This window comes from Apis dorsata, unplaced genomic scaffold (assembly GCF_000469605.1).
Source record: "Apis dorsata unplaced genomic scaffold, Apis dorsata 1.3 scaffold_187, whole genome shotgun sequence".
NCBI lineage: Eukaryota > Metazoa > Arthropoda > Insecta > Hymenoptera > Apidae > Apis > Apis dorsata.
Window position 1 is genome coordinate 21,972 of NW_006263472.1, and position 24,863 is coordinate 46,834.

Below are 24,863 nucleotides of genomic sequence, written 5' to 3' on the forward strand. Positions count from 1 at the left end.
CATACTTCTGACCATTCTCCAACTCTCCAAACACCTTTGCAGGCGTCATTATAACATTCTTGCCTTTGAAGAGGCCTTATAGTGTCATCACATTTATTAGGATCAAGTAATGTAATATTTTGTTGTCCATTTTCTATATCCTCAATCAAGCGACAAGTTACGTCACGTCTTTGCATTGCAGTTTTCCAATTAAAACATCTGGATGTTTCACACGAAGTCCATTCGGTTGTGTGCCATTGAGGACATTTACCAAATCCACAAGGTCTGACTTTTTGAGGTACCGAATGTCCAGCATCTTCACACAATGTCGCTCCTATAACTGTTCGTGGTGGTGTACGAGTTGTGTTCCCAATCGGTTTTGCTGCACGAACTGTACACTGGGCTCCTCGCATCTTGGTACAAAGAGATATTGAAATTTAATATTTTACAGTTATTTATTTTTTGATTAAAATTATTTTTTAAATTACTTGAAATCCACTTCCTCCACATGTTTGGGAGCACTTTGACCAATCTGTCGTTATCCATTCGAAAACTAGATCTTCCGTAGTATCTAGATTTTATTTATTTGAGAAAACACAATATAATGTTGTATTATTTTATCATATTAAAGAAATAAATTTTATTTACCTAAGACACTAAGAGATGCAATCGTAGAATCGGTGGTAATATTTGGTTCAACAAAAGCGATAGTCGCGATATCCAAAGATTTATTAGTATTTTGTATTTCTTCATTATTCACATCTTCGGACGAATTGTTATGATCTTCTCGATTTCGCGACAAATTTTTTATATTTTTTTCAATTTTTACAGGTTCTCGATCTTCCATTCGCGCCAAATCGATCAAATCATCTTCCAAATCTCTGGTCGTCGCTTCTCGAGTAATACTATCTTTATCCGTGTCATTTCCAACATAAACTTTTCGTTTCTTCATTTCTTCCTCAAAAATATATCCATATTCTTCCGTTTTATTTAAAACTTTCATTTCCTCGTCATCAATATCCGGTTTTTTTGAAATTATATCCGTTTCTCTAAGCGACATCGTAGAAGAAGCGTGTTCGCTTTCAAAATTATCATAATTTTTTCGATCAGATTGATTTGTATCGTGAGATTCTTCAAATTTCTCTATATTATGTTTGATATTTGAATCTGGAACATAATACATCTCCAAACCAATATTCTCCGAACTGGTTGCCAGATTTATAGATTCTTTATTTTGATTTTTAGGCGTGGAACTCCAATGATTTTTAACATCTGTTTTATCGTGCCATTGTCTTTTGACATTTTTCAAAGATTCTTCAACATAATCTATATCAGATTTCGCAGGCGTGACTAAATTATCTTTAGTCACAACAGGAGTAATTTTCGCCGGATCATTGTGTTGTAATCCAAATATGGATTCGTCTAAATCATATGGATCGACGTCGATGAATATTCTTTCTTCATCCGGTCCAAAAGTTTCATCAGGAATCGCGGTGTTTCTATATAACGTGTCCAAATTATCTTTTATATTTTGGTATCTCAAATCGGAATTTTTGTCGGGCATTGTACGTTTTGTCGCAAAGTTTGTCGCTTCTTTCTTTGCATCATCGATGTATGTCACTGGGGCTGTTCTGTGAGATCTTCCCGCAGAACTGTCACTTTGGAATGGCCAATATTCCTATTAGAAAATTTATCACAAATTGTATAATATATAATATAACTATATATATATAACATATATGTAAATAGATGTATTTTAAAAAATAAAAGTACGAATGATCAAGTTGGAAATATTAATCTTATTTTTTTAGTTTTACTATCTACGTCATCTCACCTTTAATGTTGATATAAAATAAGTTAAGTGCGGTATAAGAGTAGAGGCACTTGATCTCGAGGGTGCAGTCGATTCCACGGATTCGTGGTACCCTGGCTGATATGTTAGACGAAAAAGAACCACCACCACATAAAGTTAATCCACACAGATAGAAAGCATAAAGAAGAAATCGAGATAAAGAATCATCGAGAGATCAGTTCATCATGCTATTATTTATAAATTGAAATGAGATTTAAATAGGTTATAAATTGAAATTAGAAATTAGATTTAAGTAAGTTTTCATTTATGTTTTTTTTTTTTTTTATGCTTTTACCTGATTCAACGATGTTACAACATGTTCTTTGTGCATCATCGTAGAATCCGGTGGCGTTGGACTTGTTTTCTGTTTTTTCTGATGTGGTTTTCTCGTCGGATTACTAGGGACTGCTCGTTCATGACTTAAATCTTCGCTGTCGATGGGAACAAAACGGTTTCCGTACGCGGCTATTAGAAAATCAACTTAAATTACACAAAACCTTTAGAATGCAATATACAAAATGAAATCAAGAATTCAAGAATCAAATTATTCAAACATAAATAATTCTTACCTGCTCGATCAGTGTAGAGACTTTCGCCTGAATTAGCAGGCGCCGAGTCCAAATTTGCATTTCGTTGTCGATGGACGGAATTGCTTAATCGTAAATACTCCTCGCTGCTTATCTGTTCCTTTGAACGAAATTTCACTATCAATTGTGTCTCCGCATGAGAATTTCCGGCTATAACATACAAACGTGATGTTATCCACTACTTTCTAAATTTTATCAATATATCTATTTACCTATACACGCGTAAACACCAGCATCCGAAGATGTTATGTCATTTATCTTTAACGCCCCCTTCCTGCTAATTTTATATTTCCTTGATTTCCTTAATTCTTTATTATCTTTGGTCCATGTGATCTGTGCTCTGAAAATATTTCGATTTTGTTCGACATGTTTCTATTACAACCATATGTTAAATTGGACACGTACTTGTCAAATTTCCTGACGGGACAACGAATTTTTATAGAGGATGTGCCTTGAAAAATCTTCGCAATACCGCCGATCTTTAAATCTACCTTCGCGTTCATGTCTGTCTGGTTATACGTTGTATTTTGACTGGTAATTATAGGCAGGGAACCTGCATCCATATCGTGACACGCTCTGGTGTTGCAAGGCTTCTCCGAGGCGGGCTTTTGAGACGGACATTCACTATCCTTTCGATTTTGTTTACGCCCCTGAGCCATTATTTGTTCGCAACTCACTTTTCGTTTCTTCACACCTCCTCCACAAGTTTTCGAGCACTGAAACATTGATCATCGTCGATTATTCCATTCTTGTTCTTATTCTATCATAAATATTAAATTAAATTATATATATGTAATTATAAATTATCAGCCGTTTCTATAATAACACCGTTTAAATTTTTGAAAAATTAAATTTTAATTGAATTAATTAATCGAAATCAGGATTAATCGGAAGATAATAATCCTGCGAATTCGAGCCTCGATCACAGATGATCGTATTTAATTTACTGAACAGAGGTAAAGTACCTTGCCCCATTTGCCGGTATTCCATTTAACCGGACAATCCCATACATTACAATATTGTCTGTCCGCTGGCTGTGGCTGCGGGCACATGTGGTTTGGCACTGGAACCATCTTACCTGTGCCGCGTATCACCTCGTGTATGCACGTAACATCACGTGTCTGTATGCCGATTCCGCATGGACTCATGCACGGTGAAAATTCACTAAAATTCCATCTGCGAGGAAAAATCGGTCGGCTAATTGCAAATAGAACAATACTCATTATTAAACTAATGCTGTTTAAACTAAATACATTAGGATTCTAGAGAATTGAGAAGATCTAGAATCTAAAAAAGATATTTTTATGTTCTTATTATCTTCTTGTTGTAATTAAAACTTGTACAACATTAGTTTAGTAAATGATATTCTAATTAAAGAAAAATTTTTTCTTCGATTTTCTTTTTTTTCCATTTGTTCTTCGATATATTACCTAGGTGGACAAGGATGGTCGTTGCAAACTCTTATCCTAACTTCCGGTTTCGTTTCAGCGGAACAAAGAAAAGGCATGACAGTCTTTCCGGTATCGTCTCGCACGCAATTGACTATCAGCTCCTGAGAACCTGTGGAATATAGCCGTGCGATGAAAAAGCGGAATAAAATCAATGTAAAATCAATAGAATTGATTGCGAGCAGACAGAACATTTCTGTTCCCGTATTAAACGAGTCGACGAGAATCGTATAACTTTAATCCATCGGTTCGATGCGATTCAATCGGCTAACTCGTCGCCGAGCACCGTTAATTGTACAATCGCGTCGCATTATCCCGGCTAATTAAACGCTCTATGCGGAACGAACCTAGATTCGTTCCGTTAATCCTTGCTGATCTGATCCCCGATAATTCCCTGACTTACGTTTGCGGCTGATTAGAGTCGGTTGAATATAGTATTTACAGAACGGGAGATAGATAATTCGATTAAAAGGATTTTCCAAGCTACGAGAAAATGTATCGACCCAGTTAACGAGAATATTTAATTATCACTATCACTGTCCCCCCCTCCTATTAACGAACATCATAATTTCCAACGTGTTTCTTCGTGGATCGAACAATCAAGAAACGTTACCCCCGTTCCCGCTCGTCGCCGCTTTCCAAGTTTCCTGTTTCCCCTGTGAATTTTCATTCCATTTCCATCCCGTTAAATTTCAAGTTTTCCCAAAACTTGTCCCAGTTTTACTTTAACGCGGCTCACAAAATTCCCCTTCCCAACTCCCGTTTCAGCGTTTACACGCGTTTAATTTTCATCGTTGCGAAACAAGTTATGGAATGGAATATCCCTTACCTCCGAGGCAAGTCGCGCTGCAAGGTGTGTAACCAGCTTCCTTCCACGAGTACGTGGTCTGCACGTCGCTTCCTGGAGCGACCTTAATCCCACCGTCGTAACCACTTCCGCTCGAACCACTCGAGGATGATCTGTAAGTGTCAGCCAGGCTTGGCTCCGCGTATCCACTGTCGTCGACAGTGTCGATCCCGTAGGTGAGACTGTTTTCAATCACATTGCACGGCGCCATCACGCATTTCTCCTTCTCGATCGGTTTCGGTCCCGAGCACTGTCGATCCGGCAGATCGGCGATCGTTCGACTGAACTCGAGGTATATCTTGCAACGGACTTCGCGATGCCTGATCCCTTCGCCGCACGTGACGCTGCACGATGACCATTCCTCCGCGATGAACCTGGAGGGTCGTTCGTATGATGATTCGGATACGAAATTCCACCCGAAACGGTCCCTTCTTTTCGGAGTCCGTTCGAGGTTTTCGGAACGAAGCTCGTGATTTCGTTTCAATTTGATCTTTCGAAATATATCTTATGTCTTTGATCTTGTATTATTTCGATTGTACGAATGTAAAATCAAGCGTGAGAATTTTTTGTATCAAATTTCGTAACATTTTTCGATCACAACAGTTTGCGATATAACAAAGAGAGAATCGAGATTTTTTTTTTTTTTTTTTTTTAGAAAAACCATAAAGGAATATTTTTCGATGTCTGATTTTTAATAATCAAAAAGGCAAACTTCCATAGAATCTCGAATATAAAAGTGCACGCATCTTTCCAATATTTTCCATCTTTTCGTTCTTTATCTTCCCAATACGAATGCTCACGGCGCAGAATTTATCGATTCTTCAACTATTCGTGGTTGATGGAGCGAATCGTACGACTGTCCTGTCATCGATTAAATCGGATAAATAACCGCCGGTTATTTCGGGATTATGTTTGAAACCGCGCGCGCGCTCATTCTATTTCCATTCCTGCACTCTTCTATTCAACGCGATTGAATCGCAGAGCCCATTCAAATTTATCCACGAGTATCTATTTTCATCCATCAATCAATGACTTCTTGCTGACAACGTTTTCAATTTGCTTTCGTGTAACGACGAGCTTTGATCTGTTTCGATTACACGCATTCCCGATTCGATCGCCGCTCAAATAGATCTCGTATAAACGGCCCATCATGGAAAACGTAGAATAATTTCGTAGCACAATTTCGTGGAATGTAGCTATCTAATTTCTCTTTTTTCTCTTTTCTCTCTTTCTCTCTCTCTCTCTCTCTCTCGGAAATGGCGTTTATTCGGCGAGCCGGAAAATGTTTTTATTTAATCTCGTCGGAAAGTAACCAAGCAGCGTGTACCATTATCCGACGAGAGGCCGCGATTCTCTTTCTCGAAATGGAATCTGGTTGAAACTCGTGTAAAATACGTCTGACGAGACGCATAGCCAGACAAAGAAAGATATAGAGAGGAAGGGGACAGTTCTATGGTCTAAATTATGCATGCTAAGCCTACAAGAATACACGCAGTGATACATCACAGACTAAAAAAAAAAAAAAAGAAAAAAAACGGGTATACGTAACATCGTTGAAGGAGTAAAAGAAACGAAACTGCGATCAGTCTACGTATTATTATCGTCTATTGCTAATGCTTGTTCTACTGGCATTCGCGTTATGCGCTAAATCACGGCAAATCTCGATAATTTCCATAAATGCATTAGAAGCAACAGCCAGGAAAAAGCTAAGAAACGGGAAGATTTAAGCTTTCGAAATTTCAAGCGAAGATATTTTTTAAATTGGAAAACTGTTGCGCGTCAGCGGAAAACAGGCCTATCGTTGTACCGTTATTTCACATGGATAAAGAAGAATTTCATGGAATGAGAGAGACAGAGAGAAAGAGAAGAAAAGATCCAATTACACGTTGAAATATGTATTACAGTTACAAGCGCGACAGGCATTGTTTTTCCTGCTGTATTTATGCGGAAAAACGATTATTCTCGCTGACGCGCCTACGTAATGCTAAGATAGATAGAAAGAAAACGAAAAATGCTAATACACGCTAAAAGAACAAGAAGAAACTGGTAATCTGGAGAGGAATTCGTCTAACCTAAAGTTGATTAAGGGAAAAGGGTCAATAAATGAAATAAGGGGATGGGAAAAGGAGCGTGGCGAAGCATCGTTGAAAAGTCATCGGGGTAGTGGCAGAGGAGGGTGAGGACATCAAATGCTTCTAAAACTCGTTTAATCCTGATTTCGTTCAAAAAAAGGGGAAGCATCCTCGGACTTCGCAGCTTTGCGGTGAGTTACAAAAGCGTGCGAAGAATCTAGAGATAGAGAGAGAGAAAGAGAGAGAGAGAGAGAGAGAGAGAGAGAGACTATAGAATACGTGGGGATGGAGAAGAGGATATATCGATAGTGGTAATGGTGGCGGTAGCGGTGGTGGTTAACGAGGAGGAGTAGAGAAACATTAAGCAGAGGGAAGGAGGGAGATATGGTGGAACATCGGTTTGCTTTGCTCTTTCTTGAAAGGAAGAAGCGATGGAAGCTCTTAGGATGGCGGAAGGCAAAGAATCGGAAGGCAAGAAGAACTTAAGAAAAAAATAAAGAAAGAGAAATCAAGAAGGACAGAGAGATCGAGAAAAAGACGTAGAGAATGGATGGATGTAAGTAAGAGGGAGATCAAAGAAAAAAGACGAAAGAAAAAAGAAAGGGGAGAGAGAGAGAGAGAAGACAGAAAATAGAAGAGTTAAAGTGATAGAGAGTAGAAAGAGACACAGTAATGGGATACCTCAGATACAACCAGCCACAGGCAAAGTAGATCGTATATCTGTCAGGACAGACCAATTGACGTCAAGAAATGAATGCTTTTAAGAAGGAAGATTTTCTATCTAGCTTGTACGAGTTTTGTTATTTTGTTCAAAAGTTGGAGGGACAGCGCAACGAGAAGCTCTACGAGGCGATCTGTGTGTAACATTATAAATATTCGGGCTACGGACCTGCCCGACTCAATGTATGCCATATCGATATATTACCATATCGGTGTATATATGTGTTCACGCGTGTGTGTTTATCAATTTTCAGAGAAGTTACTTACGTGGATTCCGAGGGTATCGGTTGGTCGATCAATTTTTCTGACACCGGTGGAGGTGGGTACGGTTGCATCAACGGCTGCGTCATTTCCTCGCCATCTAAAACGAAAGTTCACCGGTCGCAAAATATTTTTCGACGAACTCATTGGATGGTTATCGGACAAGTGGATCGCGTGCGCGTGATAAATCGAAAAAAGGTTTCCACCGATGAAACCGTCCTGTATGACGCGAGGAATGATCATGTGCTGGTGCATAGAAATGCAACTTATAAAACTTACATATCGGACAGGGGATATTTGTTTTACACTCCTGCTCGGTGTGCGGTCGTTCAGCGAGATCGCAGTCTTTTGAAATCGATCCAACAGCGTCCCTGCATTCGATTGTCCTCGTCCTGATTCCAGTACCACAAGTCTTGGAGCACTATCGATCACAATTGGCAAAAAATAAGTTTCACGTTTACGGCGAATGTCAGTTTATTTTCAACGGCGAAAAAAATATAATATAAGAATTGAAAATTAATGAAATTCACCGAACCCGATCGATCGTGGAAACAGAGTATTTCGAAATTGAAACATTCGTGGAAATGACAACTTTCATTTTACACTCTGGTTCGTTTTCGACGACGAAGAAATATAATATAGAGATTGAAAATTAGCGAAATTTATGAAACTAGTCGATCGTGCAAGTGGAGCATTTCGAAACTGAAATGTTCATGGAAATGGCAACTTTCATTTTACACTCTGCTTCGTTTTCGACGTTTTATTTCGGGCAATGTGAACAGGTTTAGTTGGAACACGGTTTTCACGGTAAGAAGGGAATACGAAGCGAGATAATACCAAAGTAGGTGCAGGATAAAGTCCATAGAAATAAAGGAAAACGCGAGAAAGGAAAGGCAGAGCGAAGGAACAATAAAGTTTCGTGACGCCACTGTGGAATCTAATTTCGTATACTAACTGGTATTTGCAAAGTTCCATTCTAACGTTCAAACAATTTAAAAGGTTCTCCTAGAGCGACTCGAATCCTCGAAGATCGTTATCGAGGCGAGGTCTGCCGCAAAATGTTAAAGAATAAAAAAAAAAAAAGAACTACGGATAAAGATATTTTTTAAAAATAATAAGACTTTTCGCTGAATTGCAATTCTTTATCGCGATACATTTGCTCTTTATTCAATTTCGTTTTTTTATTTTTTTTTATTTCCATAAGTAAGCTTTTAAAGAGCGTATTAAGCGCGAAAGAAACCCCGGTGAAACATTTTTCAAGTTTCGAGAAGCGAATTTCTTGGTTCATTATCTGTTGAATGTGTGGGTTACACGTACACGCGACGTGACATGCAGAAATATCGAACGAATTTCCTCTCACCGTGTTGTAAATCCGGAAACAAAGAACAATGGCCCGACCTCTTTGCTTCCTGTCACGAAAGATATGAAGTAATTGCTTCCGAAGATCGTTTCTGACGTAGAAATTTTATTTTTCAATCTTTTAGTTAAAAGAAATCTTCAGAAAACACGATGACATTGAGATAATACGATAAAGAATAATCGATTGTCTTTTCATTTCGATTATTCTTCTAACTAGTCACTATCACGTCAAGTTATATTTATAACGTTATAATAAGTTTGAATCTTAATCCTATTCGAAGAAAAAAATTCGATAAGGAAAAGCGTTGAAAAGTTTGATCGAATCGAGACAAGATGACTGACTTCCTTATTGCGTCTCTCTTTTATCCGAAATTGATCAGATTTATTTCGAATCGTAGCCGAATCTACGAGTGGCAGGTACCATTTTCAGCGTGTTGGTTGTCGCTGAGAAAGAGTCGAAAGGCAGAGTGTGCCGGTGGTAGTCTGAAACTTCTCTCAGCCAGAATAAAGTCTGTTGATCGGGAAAGTAAGAACTGGGAACGGTCTTGGAACGGTTTAAAAGCGCGAGTGAAACGGAGAGAACGAACAAAAAGTCCGGACACCGAAGCTATCGTTCAAGAGTCGAAGGTGGAAAGGTGACATGAACGAGAAAAGCGGAAATCCATTCGACTTAGCCACTCTGCTTTCTCCTTTGCCCCTATTGTTTGCTTCCAACCTTATTCCTCGCGTCTATCCTTTCTCTATTTATTTCTGATTTTTTTCTTTCTTCCCGCTATCCGCCCTTTTATCCATCCACTTCATCCATCGTTTGCTTCGTTTCATCCCCCTCTTTGTTTTTCCATTTGCTTCACTTACACTTTAATTCCATCAAGCGATTCATCCTTTCGCAAAATCACTGTTTTCGCTTTCTTCTCTTGGCTTCTCCTCTTTTTTTGTTCCACTTTACTTTCACTTCGTCTTCTTTTTTCCCCCTCATTTCCTTTCTCTGTTTTCCAACTTGCACCGAGTCTCATATATTTCTTGCGTTCCCTTTTCCTTCACCCCTGCACCCCTTTCTTCTACTCAGAAGCATCGAGAAGGAGGTCCGATATCGTGGAAGTGCTTTAAGGAGCCCTGTGCTTTCAGTTCAATATTTGCATGGCTCCTCAGCTCACAAAAGAGAGAAATCTATCAATTCCTGTCTTCCGGTGGTGGCTCTTTCACCCTCTCTTCTTCCTCTTTCTCTCTCTCTTTCTCTCTCTCTTTTCCCTCTTCTCGCAGCCTCGGATGAAATCATTACCGTGCTGACGGGTATAAGAGGGCTGCCTTTATGTATCGTTGGCAAAAGGATACCAACGACGCCATCTCCTCGCCTCCTGGCAGCTTGCACCGTTTCCTTCATCAGCCATATCGAGACTATTGTATATCGATCAAGCGTGAGATGAACCGTAAATCATGCTTGCACACATTTTTCCTTACACGTGACTAAAGATATTTTCGTATCTTTTTTTATTTCCTCTTCTCTCTTTTCTTTTGCTATCGTGTCTGACAAAAGCGTGATTTTCTTACTTTTTTTAAAATCGATGAGAATACGTAGTCATCGAAGATTTCGAGTTTCTATCCGAATATTTTCTTTCTCGACATGAGTTTATGAATTCCGTTCTGAGTATCCTGTAAGCATTTTTACCAGTGAAAGATAGAGGCGTAGCCGTGATAAATATCGTTCTAATACATCCGTTTTACGACTTCTTTATTCAGCTGCGAGCTCGTGTAGCGAGGAAGGCGATCGTTGTTCGTATCGATCGCGGAATGAAACGTCATAAATCATATGGACCCTTTACTTCATATACCTACGTGACTAGATTCCTCGCACCCCACCAGCTCCCCTTATTGTGCGTAATAAACCACCCTACCATCATTCAACGATTCCATCTCGAAGATCAATGTCCAGAATATTTTAACACCGCTCTCTCTCCCTGCCGAGTGTACTTCACCCTGAACATTTCGTATTTTTCATACGCGTGTCGCAAATTTCCCATACGCCTTAAATTTTCCATTCGACAAAACGTGTCCCTCCATTCGGATCTAACAGGCAAACAATTCCACATTCATCGCTCCGAACTGAATTAAATTAACAACGTCTCGAGAAACGTATACACTCAACCAAAGGAGAAAATAAACTGGGAAAGACACGGAGGCGAACCGGTAATCTCCGGAACAGTGGAAGAGGAAACGAAATTTAGCTTTCAATTTGCACCCGGCAATTTTCCCTCCCTTTGTTTTTCCCATTCCCATCCTTCTTCCTCCCTATCGAGGACGCGAATCTTGAAATATATTCCGAGCTGGGAAACGACGAAGCTCCGATTCGTCGTTACGGACCACAACCAGCCGATTATGAGTCCGCACGATCCTCGAAATACTTTTTACCGCGCGTATCGAAGGGGAGTAACAGTAATAAATACGTATCTGAGATGCGCGAGTGCATTTAGCGATCCTCATGAATAAAGCATAACTTTGCCTTGCCGGATCCCGTCGGGGATTCCGTTGATTTTTCCCACTTGGCGCGCACCGGATGGAAAGTTCGCTCGTCCTCCACGAGGACGAGGAAGGAGGCGTAGAGAGAAAAGCGAGGAGAGGAGGGAAAAACACGAGGTTCTCGTACAACTTATCCCTTATTGTTGCGTCTCTTTGCACCTCTTATTGCAGTTTTATTCCTCCATGTTTCTCGAGGTTGCATCAAGGCGCGGGGATCGAGTCACCTTTCTGCCCAGGCCATTGCATTCGGGAACGTTTGCTTCACCCTTGTTTCGCGCCTGCCAGTCTGAGATACGATGTTGTAAAATTTTATCGTTCCCAGAACTTTCTTACCAGTTTGTTTCTGAATATAAACGAAACCGTCTCCCCTGTGGTGTTAGGTCCAACTTTACTTTAATTTCTTTCACCGAAACGGCGTTATATCTATTCACATCTCCGATGAATGCGAATCCACCCTCCTCTCTCGTGTAGTGCAATTCTCTTAAAAGGGCGGCCGTGTTATATATCTAATTGCTATGATCGAAACTCTCGTAAATCCTTGTACGACTTGTGCTAATTTCCTACGCACTTCTCCTCTCTCACAGATCGTTCTCCTCCACAAGGATCGTGGCCAAGTACGGGAGAGATCGCGGAACGAAATCGAGTCCAAGTTTCACAATTATCGTGCGCCCGTATATAACCGCGACAATGTACGAAAAGTTTTCAATGCATCGAGTTGAAACAGAATAGGAATGAAATCCAAGAGGCTTGGGAAAGCGGGACTTAAATTTCCATAAACGCATGAAATCGGACGTCCTCGAAACCAAATGTCTGGAATGGTTCCAGCAGATATCGCGCTTTTCAGGGCACACGGTTGTCCGACCGAGGCAAGAAATGGTAGTGGATAGAGTTGGAAACTATAAAGGGATGGGAAGAGAAGAGAGAAAGAGAATCGGTCATCGAGTATCGTGCCAAAACAAGCCCTGAACCTCCCGTAGGCGCCACCAGCTCGTTCGAACCTTCTACAATCTGCATTCTCTGTATCTGAATCGCATTTATTACGCGGAGAACGCATACGAATCTCGATGGTAACCGTGGAGTCATGGACCCGTGCTGCATGCTGCAAACTGCAACGCACTTGGCGGCGAGCCTCTTGATGCCGTGTCTCGAATCGATTTGCATTCGCGTTTCCACGTATATATCGTGTGCACTTGTATTCGTGCGACACGGTCTATGCACCTGTGTGTCCACCACGAATGCAATCGGCAACGATGAATTCGTCGAGCAACGAGAGGCATTTTCCACGAGAATGCACCCTCTTACCCTCTTCTTCTTCGCGCGCCTTTCTCGCTTTCTTCCGCCTCTCCTCTCGAACCTCTTATCGCGCCACTATTTTTTTCCACCCCTCCGTTTGTCTTCTATTCGCTCCTGGCTTCTCGCTTTTCAACCCTTACGAAATGTCTCACTGTTAAACGTCCCACAAAATCACTCGTGAATCTTCTCTTTTTTTTTCTTCTAACGTGTCTCTCGTAATTCATGCACCCCATTGTGCTCGGTTTTATTAAGACATGTCTCAGCAGCTGCTGGCAAAATTATTATGAATTATTTCTATTATTTCTACGAAAATTTTATGTTTAACAAGGACGTGTAGGATGTTTATTTCATTTAAGGCGATTTACCATCATTCTTTTCTTTCCCATTCCTCCATCCATTGTTTAAGAACTACGTATTTTTCCCTTTCGACACGGACGCTCTTTCACGAGGATTCTACGAGAGAGGTGTACCTATTTTTTTTTCCAACAATACAAGAAATAGAGGCAGAGAAAATTCGAGGAGGAAAGAATCGAAGAGAGCAGGGACTAAAGTTATTTGAGGACTAAATCGTTCTGTTTGATGGTTGATGCGGCCTGGAACGTCTTCAAAGAGTCCCGAAAGAGCGCGAGGAGGGCACGGGAGGCGGAGAAAAGGGAGACACGGTAAAAGAAGGAATTTCGCGTGGATACATTTGGAAGAAGAGGCGGAGGACGTAACCAGGGTGCGCGTTTATCTCGAAAGGGGAGGTTTGAACACGCCTCGAATATCGTCAAGGTGAAAATCTACCCTCGTTTGATTCCATTTTAACGCATTTAGCAAACATGTCGCCTTTTTCGCGAGTTATTGGTGGATCCGCGGTAGCGTGGTTATGCTCGGTCGAATTCCTTCAGTTTCGCGTGAAAATCCGATTTCAACGAAATTCTGGCGCGCGACAAGCCAGACGAGGAAAGTTCTTTGGGTTTACTCGCGACGCTTTGCCGAGGCGTTAATGTCGTTAGGTAAAAGAGGGGAGAGAAAAAGAGAGAGAAAGAGAGAGAGAAGGATAGGGGTGGGTAAAAATGTTTGAGCAAATTAAGTGGTTTCCGACCACAGAAGAGCGGGACCGGATATAAAATTACTGGCGGGAAGGAAACTGTTTCGTGGCTCGTTTCACCGTTTGGCGAACCGAGAAGGGAAGGGAGGGAAAGTTCTAAAGGACTTTGAACGATGGTCTCCTCGACCCGCTAATTTTGTTGTGCCTTTTTTTTCTTCTTCTTCTCCTTCTTGCTTTTGCTGTCGACGATGTTTTCGGTTTGAGAGTTACTCCTTTTTAACGGACATTCGCCAAGTTTGCAACTTTCGAGTTTATTTCGAATTGAATGTGAAATGACGAAGAATTTCGAACGTATATTCGACGATAAATCGAACGAATCTAATTTAATTAAATTTCCTTTGACGTTATTGAATATTTCTCAATGTAATTAATTACGATCGATTACGTGATATATAGGAAATTCATCGTTTTAAACTTTTGCCACAGCGTAACGAGGCAAAGATAGTATTCTTTGTATGAAGCACAAGGAGGAGTAATCGTTTTATTCTTTCCTTTCTTCGTTTTTTTTTTTATATGTATATAGAAATCATTCGACTGACATCGTTCAAAACTTTGCCCTGATCAAAGAGAAGAAACGTAAAATTGCATTCCCGTGGCTGCTTGGGCCAACGTTAACCCGCAACGAAACGCGATAACAAAACATCTGGCTCGCACAAAGCAAATTGTAGAATTGTAGTTTCATTTCCCTTTGCAACAATCAGCCCGACCTGTTTACTGTTCCCGGAGGAAATCGGATTTCCTGATACGAATAGACAGATATAACTAGATAGAGAAAGGTTACACGTTCGTCTGCCTCATCCACGAAGCCCGTTAACGTCCTTTTAAGAGACAAAAGGTCCGTCTAACTCGCGTAACGACGTTAATCCCGGCGGATAGAAATTATTCCCTTGTGCTTATTCGATGGGAAATTGTACTCTCTTATCGCATGACTTGAAATCTTCCCATTCGAAAACAACCGTTCGATTTTCGAATATCTGATGGGAAAATAAATATGTTACGACGTTTATAATGGGAAGAAGAGAAAGAAAGAAAGAGAAAGAGATCGTTCGCGATGAAAGGAACGCGTGCGTGAAATGAGTTCATAACTCCATCGATTTAGAGAGAGTATTCTCCGGTGAAGGAGTCATCTTGACACGATAATAAATATCGGTCTGGTTCAACCCTCTGTAGGGGGTCGAAAGACCGTCACACTAGGTGGCAATAAATACTCCTTTCCCCGTGGCATCTCGCGGAGCCCTAAATTCCAACGTGAGGCGAATGACTCCACGGTCTGTCTGCACGCTTAACACCCCTCCTACTCGTTTTGCATGTTCGCACCATGTTCACGCGCGAGCAGTTCCGGTATACCTGAGATTGTTTTGCACTCACCTCGCTCCATTTATTGGTCTCCCACATGGGACACGAGATGGTGTTGCAAGTTTCTTGGTTACGAGGCTTGTGCGAGTTGCTGCACTTGTGGTCGGGTAACTGGAACGATAAAGATTTAAACTTTCTTATTTGGATCGGTCTAAAAAAAAAAAGAAAAAGAACGAAACAGATTTCTCTTATTATTTTTCTCTTCATCGATTCGAATAATTGCGATACCCGTCGTTTTTTTTCACGGATCATGATGCTTTACACGTATTATATTTTCTTATCGCGTACGTGACATCTTCTATTACCGGGGAAAATATCATCTACCCGAGGAACTGTACAGGGGGATCAGCGTAGGAGAAGATGCAAATCCTCGCAATGCACGATACATCGTGTCTAACCATACGTATTTCTAGCGGTACGTGTGTTCCCAGCCGCTCTTGTGTCGAGTCTCGGATGAGAGGATTTTACGGTGGTTGACAGAGAACCGCGAGCGGCCCTTGCAGTTTAAACGAACCGAATTGGGTTAGGGTTCGCCGGGTTCGTCGCCAGGCCGACGTAGGAATGGACGGGCGGAAAGATGGATGGATAAACACGTATCTCTGTGACAATTCTAGCAGCCATTCTAGAGATCGTGAGCGCGTCGTAAAGCCTCAAAGGCGGAGGAAATTATTAACCTATTTATACCGGGTGTAACTCCTTTCGCGCGGACTCTTGGGATTTGTATTAGAGAATTTCGAGAGTTCGATCTGGCGAATTACGGCCCGTAAAATAAAAGATACGGCGGAATGAATGAAATTCCGGAGATAAAGTGGGTCGAATTTTCGATTACGTTATCGTTATCACGGCTCGCTTCGATCCTATCCTCGAAAGGGGGTATATATATTCTTTCTAACCATAAATCCCGTGGACGCGACGTTGAAATTTCGCGAGAAACCGAATAGATTTTCTCGTCGCGTGGCTACGCGAATACGATGAAAATAAAATTTGATCGATTCTTCCGGCGCCAGACGGAGGGAAATTGTATACCGTTGTTGTTTCAGAGAAAAAGAGAAAAGGGGACGGATAAAATCCCGGCCAAAATCCTGGAATTTAATATAAAGGAAATATTTAAATTATCTCTATTTCGGCTTTTATTTACCTTCGTAGTCTCATTGCCGTTCTCCTCGGTACAGAAAATAGTTCTGGTCCTCGATCCACCCCCGCAGCTAGCGCTGCACATGCTCCACTCGCCGGCTACCCATCTAGAAATATAAAAAGAATCAATTCGAATGCTGGTTTAACTGGAATATAGGTCTGTTACATAACGTTCCGCGTTCATAAGCTTCGTACATCGTTATTTCCTCTTTTTGACGAACGTTAGAAGAATATTTGTGAACGAATGTTTTTCAAATTTTTTTTAACAAACGATCCGAATTACACGATTTTCGCGTGCATTAGAAACGAAAAAGCTCGACGAATTAAAAACCGAGACTTTGTCCTATCCTCAGATTGTCGCTCAATTGGAAGTCATCTTTGATACCGCTGGGATTTTCCACGTTGAAAAAAACTCGCGTACAAATTCTAGATGAGAGTACATTGATCGAAAATCGATACCTACAATGTTGTTAATTGTGTTTTCTATGAATTTTCGTTCGATGAATTTTCTGACTGTAAAGTATTCAATGTTGAACACACGATAACTTGGAATTGATAAAATAAAATATACAAAACACATTTTCTAAATATTTTCTCACATACAAATCGTTCGCGACACGATTGATTTTGATCAGAATCACGAAGAAAACAAATGTACGTCAATTTGAAGAAATAATAGGTGATAGAATGCGAATAAAAATACGTTAATCGCCATGGACTCTTTCAATTTCCCCTATATCGCGTGTTTGCAAGGTGAAAATATTCAAGGGTGGCCAGACGAATTCATCGATCGCCACTAACACGAAAGTTTTGCTCGATACTCGCCGACTTGCTCTCGTTTCTGTATAAAACAGCGTGTAAATACACGTCGATATCGTTCACCTAGTTTCTTTTTCTTTTTTTTTCTGTTATTCGAGTATAAAAAACCATTGTAACGTTAAGAAAGCAAAAGATATTCTATTATCGATGATTCTTCTAATTTAGATTACCATTCCCATCGATTTGTTTCGTCGATACCGAAACTCAATATACGTAATAATACATATATGCGTTTTCCCTCCTACGGCGTAGAATCATCAACCACATGTTCAATTACTCTCTCTCTCTCTCTCAGTTTGCACGGATTATATAGCCAATCTCTGTACGCAAACCTGATCGATCGATGTTAGTAGCTGGATCGTGAGATTAATCGTCAAATGTTCCGGAAAACGCTTAATGGAATTTAATTGGGCCTGTATCCCTAGCGCGACATAGAATAATAGCCGCTGAAGTATTCAGTGGCTTAATACACAGTTGCGGGTAGGCAGCGGTTTAGAAATCCCCGGTTCTCCTGGGGGATGGCCGAAACGTCGACCACTTGCACCGGCCGAACCGAATTAAACTAAATTCTCGGCCCGGCCAATTAGCACCAATTTAACGTTGACGAGTCCTACTACATCGTTGATTTATCAACCTTTGCACCCTGTCAACCCTTTTCGTTATACTCCTCGTTTCGATTTTTCACCCTCGAATTCACGATCAATCGCCCTGTCCCTTCGTTTCACGTAACACAAATATTTCCGATTAACGAAGAGCGACGTTCGATAAATTATTCATGATCCAATTACGACGATTGTAACCTTATTTCGAGAACGATTTTATCGAGTTCCTTTTCGGTTTGTAAAATTTAACGCGGGAGACGTTCGATAGAATACTAAGATAACTACCAAGTATTTTAAATTTTCCATGTAAAAAGTAAATAAAATAAATAAAATAAAAAGTATTTTATTTTATTTTAAATTCGAGTTCGAACTGATTTTAAATTTTATATGTTTTGTCTTGTTTTTTTTTTTTTGCGTTAAAGCGAAAAATAAATCGTAATTTTTCTTCCCTGGAAGCTAGGAAAATTGTTGTCCGAATTGAAAACGAAAATTTGGCGCGAATCAATCGCGTGATTCGCCTCTTGTTGGAAATTAAACGATAGTTCGAGTAATCTGAGACACTCGAGATTTTGGTTGGTGCAGCGTTAACCGTGGTATTCTTGGTTACGTGCATCAAGAGGCGAAGTTTAGCTTGCATATAATAACGTTAAACGGCGACCCGGGAACAACGAGGAGAGCGAGAACTTGGTGGAATTTTCATAATTCAAGCTTGTGAACGTTGTTTGCCATTTGCCTTTGCGTATCGGGCGAAAATAAAAACGAAACTACTAATCCTAAATCCGCACAAAATTCTGAAGCATTAGGGGAAGGTTCGTTTTGTGATGCTCCGCCACGCACGACTGAAAGTAAAAAGCATCCTTTTTATTTCTACCCCGAGACGAGTTGGTTGAAATGCGCGAGTGCGAATTCACGGTTGAAACGAGAAATATTGTGGCGTCAGAAACGAAAAAATTCGTTTCCATTTATAGAATGACAAGATATTTTTCTTCAAACATTGAGCTTTAGTTGATTTTGTTGCACTTTGTTCTTGAAATTTCGACGAAAATAGGAGAAGTATTTTAATAATATTTTTTACTTAAATGAAATAAATTTCTCATCAAAATTCTTTGTTGTAGAATTAGAATTATATGGAAAAATTGTATCCTTCTGAATATTGTGTAAATAAATGTAAAATTTATCTAAGAATATAAACTGAAGGAATACAGGGCAAATTTAAAATCTTCAATATTAGTAAATATTATATTTCCAAAAATAAGTATATCAGATTTAATTCACCTCAAAACTTGATTAAAATTAAAACATTATAATTCCGAGAATAATAATTTTCAGTCAACGAATGAAAGATCATTAAAAGCATCGAATCTTACTCTTTAAAATGGTTTTTAAATTATTCCTATACGACTTCCGATTCCCGAGATATCGTCGTATAAGAAAAGGATAATTTTTAATGGTTCTGTCTTGTCGTTTATTCTCGCTCACTCGAATCTTAAATTCCAAACAAATACCAGACGTGATTCCTAGAAGAACGTAGTACGCATTTCCAGGAAAAAAATGTAGATTAATAGATCGCGCATATCCATTCATAATTTTTGCGCTGTTCTAAATGTTATAAATATTCTGAGCTCTTATATCTCGGCAATCGATTGAGATATTGGAATAAAACGAAAAGTGAATTCAATGTTATAGTTCCCTTTCTGTTCTGAATGGATTTTGACGAAAAAATTTATAATTTCTTCTTATTTTGAGTAATTGTAAAGTATATAGAGATTTAATTATTTAATTTTAAGCTTTTACATCATAATTTCGATCCCAAAACGAATAATATATATACATCGCGCTTTAACAAAGTATTACGTTTTATATATCTATTAAGAATGGTTCGCGGTGAGTTTTTTATCCAAATTTCGTGGCCGACGTAGTGTCTGCCTGTCTGGAAAACGATTCTCATCGGAGCAAGCTTTAAACCGTCGCTTTTTATCCCCCTTTTCCTTTACCCAGACAAAAGAACAAGCCGTATCGTTCCAAGAACTAAGATTATGTCTTCGAAAAAATATTCCCGAGACGTTCTCCTTCCCTTTTCTCGTTATCCCGTCCGATCGTTACGCTTTATCGCGAACAATTTCAACCCTCTTGGACGATCATGTTATGAATCAGAGAAATAAATATGTCTTTTCGTTCTCGTACCTCTTTATATACCGAATTTGCAAATTGAAACTATTCCTGTTCTCTCCCAATTGTTGAAATTTATTTTAAAGAAGAATATATTTAATTAACAACCTTTTCCATACAATATAACCCAAATATTTCTGAATTAAGAAATATTCCTTCTTAAAAAGAAATCTTAATAATTTTTTACATTCGTTTTCCAAGATTCGAGAGATATATTTTTGAAATTCCAACCTAAAATTCCAATTTTATCGCGAATTACGAGGATAGCAAGGTAAGAACAAGGCACACATTTTCGCGAACATGGAAACCAAGAATGTAGGAAATAAACCTATAATAAATTCTTACTTCTTCTTTACGGATCGTACACGTTGACGAGAACACGGGACAACACGGATGATCGAGCGAATCGGAGGGTTGTCCCCACAATCGTGGAGAAAAGATTCGCATAAAAGTCGAACAATTCGTTTAAATAACTTTTTTAGGGACACGGAATCCTCGAGGATCGTCCGACTGGCTGGTATTTTACGACCGGTAGATCGTTTCGCGGAGTTACTCTTACGATTTGGATCGCGATCTCTGTAGGAAGAAGCGCGCTTTACGTCGACACGAGCCGTTTGCTTGTAAGAAAAACACCCATATCGCTGGACGAATTGTTTGTCCGACAGTCGGAGAGAATTCTCGTTCCTTCGGGCTGTTCGTTCACGGTTTTTCGACCGTGACACGTGAATCGACGTTTGGTAGAAGAATGGAGAGGAAAAAAAAGAAAAAAAAAAAAAAAGAAAATGAAAAATGCACATGACGTGAAATGAGTTCTAAGATGATGAAGAGAAAGAGTATCGTGATGTTATTTTTTCTGATTACTTTTTTTGTAGTAGTTAATGAAAGGAACGCGTAAGGAATGTTTAAGGATGAAAGATAAAAATAAGAAGAATATTACTTCTTTCAGACCATCGACTTCTCTCTAACTTCGTAGATCGTTAAAAAGAAGATTAAAAAAATTGTCTCTCTCTAAAAGTAAAATAAAAAGAAAAGAAATCTCTCGATGTATCAGCAAAAATTCATAAGATTGTCCATTTCACGATCCATGTATTCAATATTATTAACCATAACGTAACACGTTCAACTATTAAATTACTTCGAAAAGTAATTTTACTTAGATTGGTATCGATAGCACGAAGTTAGAAAATCGTTTCGATATTCAGAAAACGATTTTTGAAAAGTGGATTGAGGAGGATAAGGGATAGATATAGAGGGTGTCTCTCGGGTGGAGGGGAGTGGAGGCTTGTTTTTCCAAGTCTCTTTCAGAAAGAGGCCCGTCGGGCTTTTGCTCTTTCCCACTCGGTCCGTCGACTAATGGCCGTTCAGTCCGTTTGAAAGCTTCGGTCCATCGTTTCCAAGCCCCGATATTACGAGCCTACATCGGCCATCGTATCCATTTGTACGCGGTTTCCACACGCATGCACACGTACACGCCATCACCGACACGGATTGTCTAACAATAATCGGGACTGGTTGCTTGCTTTGTCCGCGGCCGCGGCGAGGAAATTGGTGAGAGACGGAAGATTGGCCGGCGTTAATCCCCAAAAGTGGGAGAGTTTCCGATTTCACGAATGGAGCACGTGGAAAACGCGAGAATTTCGAGCAGCTGTTCGCGAACGTGTTCCCCGAGTCAAACATTCTGATCGCGTAAAATCGAAACGCTCGATCTCGAGCCTGCGCGATTAGAAAAGCTTTAAACGAACTTCCTGCCCATTGCTTTGAATTCAAATCGACACCGCGGCTTAATTGAATGTTGAGCGTTTGGATTACGAGTATATACATTCCGATAGATGAGATAGTCTGCCTCGATACGTTGCATTTTCAACATGGTTTGAATAATCAAGATTCAAGAAATGGAGATTAGCGAAGAAAACGGTAGATAGATTCGCGGGAGCTTATTACGTAAATTAGAGATTTAATAAAGTATACGTAAAAAATTCGTATCTAATATTAATAGTACTATCCTATAATAAAAGAAACATTAATACATCGTATATTAAGAAACTATAACTATAAAAGATTGAATCATCAGCGTTTCAAATCGTGGCCATCGAAAAAAGTCATCGATCTCTCGAATGAAAATATATCAGATCGATTCTTTTTCTCAACGATGACAGTGCAAGAGAAATGAATAGAAATCCAGACATCGAGGATCGACGTTACCCTCGATGGAACTACTTTTTTGTAACGAACGCGATCCAGGACGTAAAAATCGGCGAACAATTTGTCAAAACGGAGCGTTTTCGTTGGTAGAATAAAAAATAACGTTATCCGCTTCGATATCGAAAATCCACGGTCTAACGTTCTTTGACGCGTGCACGCAGGCCAGACGTCAGGAAAGTACTCACTTTGCGGTGCAGGGGTGCGTGTTGCACGGCATCAGGGTCTTCTCTGGTCTGTTGTCGGGATCGCAATAGCTGTCGTCTACCACGCTCTCATCTGGGCCGATAGCCTTGCACACAGCCATAGCAATCTTGAAGCCTGAAAAAGAAGAATCGTATTTTACCTCGTGATCGGAAACAGATAAGCGAGGCTTGAAAGGTAAAAATAAAATCTTTCTTCGAGAGGATCGCGATCTTATTCAATTTGTGATAATATTTTAACAATATTATTTTAGGAAATAGATATAACAGTAAAAATTGACTATTGATTGAATCCGACGTAGTAGTATTTAAGGAACTGTTTGCCGATAATGACTAAGATTATTGTTATTCGCGTCTAAAATGTAGAGCAAAATGTCATTTAAGTGACATTTTTTCAATAAAGTTTTATGAAGCTTTTTATTTCCATCCCTGGTGGACAGGCGAAAAGATATGTTTATAAAAATGTATGATCGCTAAATTCAAGACAATAGAGAAGCATGAAATACTCTCTATTGGACGATGAATCTTCATTTCAGAAATATACTCGAATCCTCTCTAAATCTTTATAATATTTTCTACTTTACAAAATCGTATCCTTAACTTAATTCCGAACGTTCATTTTAAAATCCAGTTTCAATTTTAATCGCAAAGAAAGAAAAAAGAAAAAAACAGGAAAAATAAAATACTTTTCCATCGATACTCTCGTTACATTTTCGTCTGAAAAACAACCAGAAACGAAAATGTTCGAGCGTCTCAAGGAGGAAAGCAATCTCGACGCAAACGTACCAAAACGATGATAGGTGGGGAAATCAAGCTGTTTAAGTAGCCGTTATTAATTTCGGGAAAAGGGTAAGCGTTTAACGATTCACGGGGCTCAAAGTTCATTAGAATTCATTGCTCCCAGGTTCGATGTAAATGGACTAGCCGGCGGTGAACTAATTGTAAGTGCTTCAACCGAATGAACTTCGTAACCAACCACTCACCTCCCCCGCATGATTTCGAGCAGGCGGATATCGATTCCAAACTCCACGAGTATCGCGACTGGCAGCTCGATCCGTTTCCTCCGCACACTCCGCAGGGATCCGTGTTCTTGTTGCTGCCCACTCGCAGGTCGCAGCCGACTTTCTGAAACAGAAATCGCCCAGGCTTGATTAATATTACGTTCAAAACCCTCTCTTTTGACCCGCTAAGCGTTTGTCCTAGCGTTTATGGTGAAATACCTCGCGGGATAATGTGGCTCTCGAGATATATATATAGGGATGAGATGATCTTGGATATCATTTAATTAGCATATATTGCTGAAGATCAGATAATAATTGGAAATTTTTAGTTTAATTCTGAATTGTAATCGATGTAGGAATAGATGTGTAATCTAAATTTTTGATATAATAATTTTTTTATAGAATAATTCTCTTTAGCAATTTAGCATTCACTTTTTCTTAATAAGTGATACGAGTCAAAAATAAATGAAACGAAGAAGAAAGAATAAATTTAAATAAAAATTTTTTAGATAACGATATTCAATAATGAACTGTTAAAAAATGCAAAGAGGAAGTACAAAGTGGTTAAAATCTTCAGCTATTATTTACACTGTATATAGAATTACTTGAGAAAAAATTAGCCTGTAAAAATTTATCTTTTATCTTTTCCGGAACATTCCTATTAAATTTGTCAATGTTCTCGCAACAAAGTCTTCCTCTCTTCGAATGAAAGGACAAATAAAAAGGTGGAAATCATTTCCTCCATTGATTTTTCATTGCTTCGATTCCAGATCGTTAAGTATCGATGCGTAATCAAGTAGATAAGTGACAAATACCGTCGTAAATCGGTACTTAAACTCGAAGGTACACGTTAAGTCTCCGTTTAATAGCGACTCAAAGCGATTGATCCTCGAGGGCGCATAATCTAAAGACGACCCTGCTCTATATCACGCACTCTTGGAAAGAGGTTCGATTTGCAATAAACTCTAACTCAGTCTCTTGGTACGAAGGCCGTAAACAAATTTTCGTCCCGATAATGTAAAACACGTTTTCTCGTCAATCTCTTCTCCTTCCTTTTCTCGAAGGAAGGAACGATTCGTACACGTCGATCAACGCCTCACTCTTATCTGTAAATAGAATACGAACGAATGATAGTGGATATCGTGAAGTTCTAGTCTGTCGAGGCGTCAAAGTGTGAAAGATTAATCAATGAAAGACGAAAAAAGATGGAGTGCTGGATGTCACACTCCAGATTCTGAATGCGACTGATGCTGCTGCTGCTTGTCCTGTACAAATGCACCAGCACTTTTCAGGAATAAGGAGGTGGAGAGAAAAAAAAAGAAGAAGAAGAAGAAGGAAAGAGGGGAAGAAAAAAA

At 39.6% G+C, this 24,863-nt stretch overlaps 1 protein-coding gene across 14 annotated transcripts in view; it reads right to left on the bottom strand.

Annotated features, from left to right (window-relative positions):
• LOC102680940 (protein madd-4) overlaps positions 1-24,863 on the bottom strand; it is a 116,077-nt gene that overhangs the window by 1,322 nt on the left and 89,892 nt on the right. For 9 of the 14 annotated variants that reach the window (XM_006614468.2, XM_031509851.1, XM_031509841.1 and 6 more), the window contains 17 exons: positions 23,491-23,632; positions 22,493-22,625; positions 16,520-16,622; positions 15,394-15,492; positions 8,046-8,187; positions 7,773-7,866; positions 4,696-5,087; positions 3,849-3,978; positions 3,384-3,594; positions 2,824-3,134; positions 2,631-2,758; positions 2,401-2,568; positions 2,127-2,311; positions 1,814-1,909; positions 628-1,657; positions 468-550; positions 6-392 (listed from right to left, as the gene is read on the bottom strand). In XM_006614468.2, the coding sequence (XP_006614531.2) occupies positions 6-392; positions 468-550; positions 628-1,657; positions 1,814-1,909; positions 2,127-2,311; positions 2,401-2,568; positions 2,631-2,758; positions 2,824-3,134; positions 3,384-3,594; positions 3,849-3,978; positions 4,696-5,087; positions 7,773-7,866; positions 8,046-8,187; positions 15,394-15,492; positions 16,520-16,622; positions 22,493-22,625; positions 23,491-23,632 (3,834 nt within the window). The remainder of the gene's footprint in view (positions 1-5; positions 393-467; positions 551-627; positions 1,658-1,813; positions 1,910-2,126; positions 2,312-2,400; positions 2,569-2,630; positions 2,759-2,823; positions 3,135-3,383; positions 3,595-3,848; positions 3,979-4,695; positions 5,088-7,772; positions 7,867-8,045; positions 8,188-15,393; positions 15,493-16,519; positions 16,623-22,492; positions 22,626-23,490; positions 23,633-24,863) is intronic. The other 5 variants (XM_031509842.1, XM_031509843.1, XM_031509845.1 and 2 more) reach the window with 5 other exon arrangements.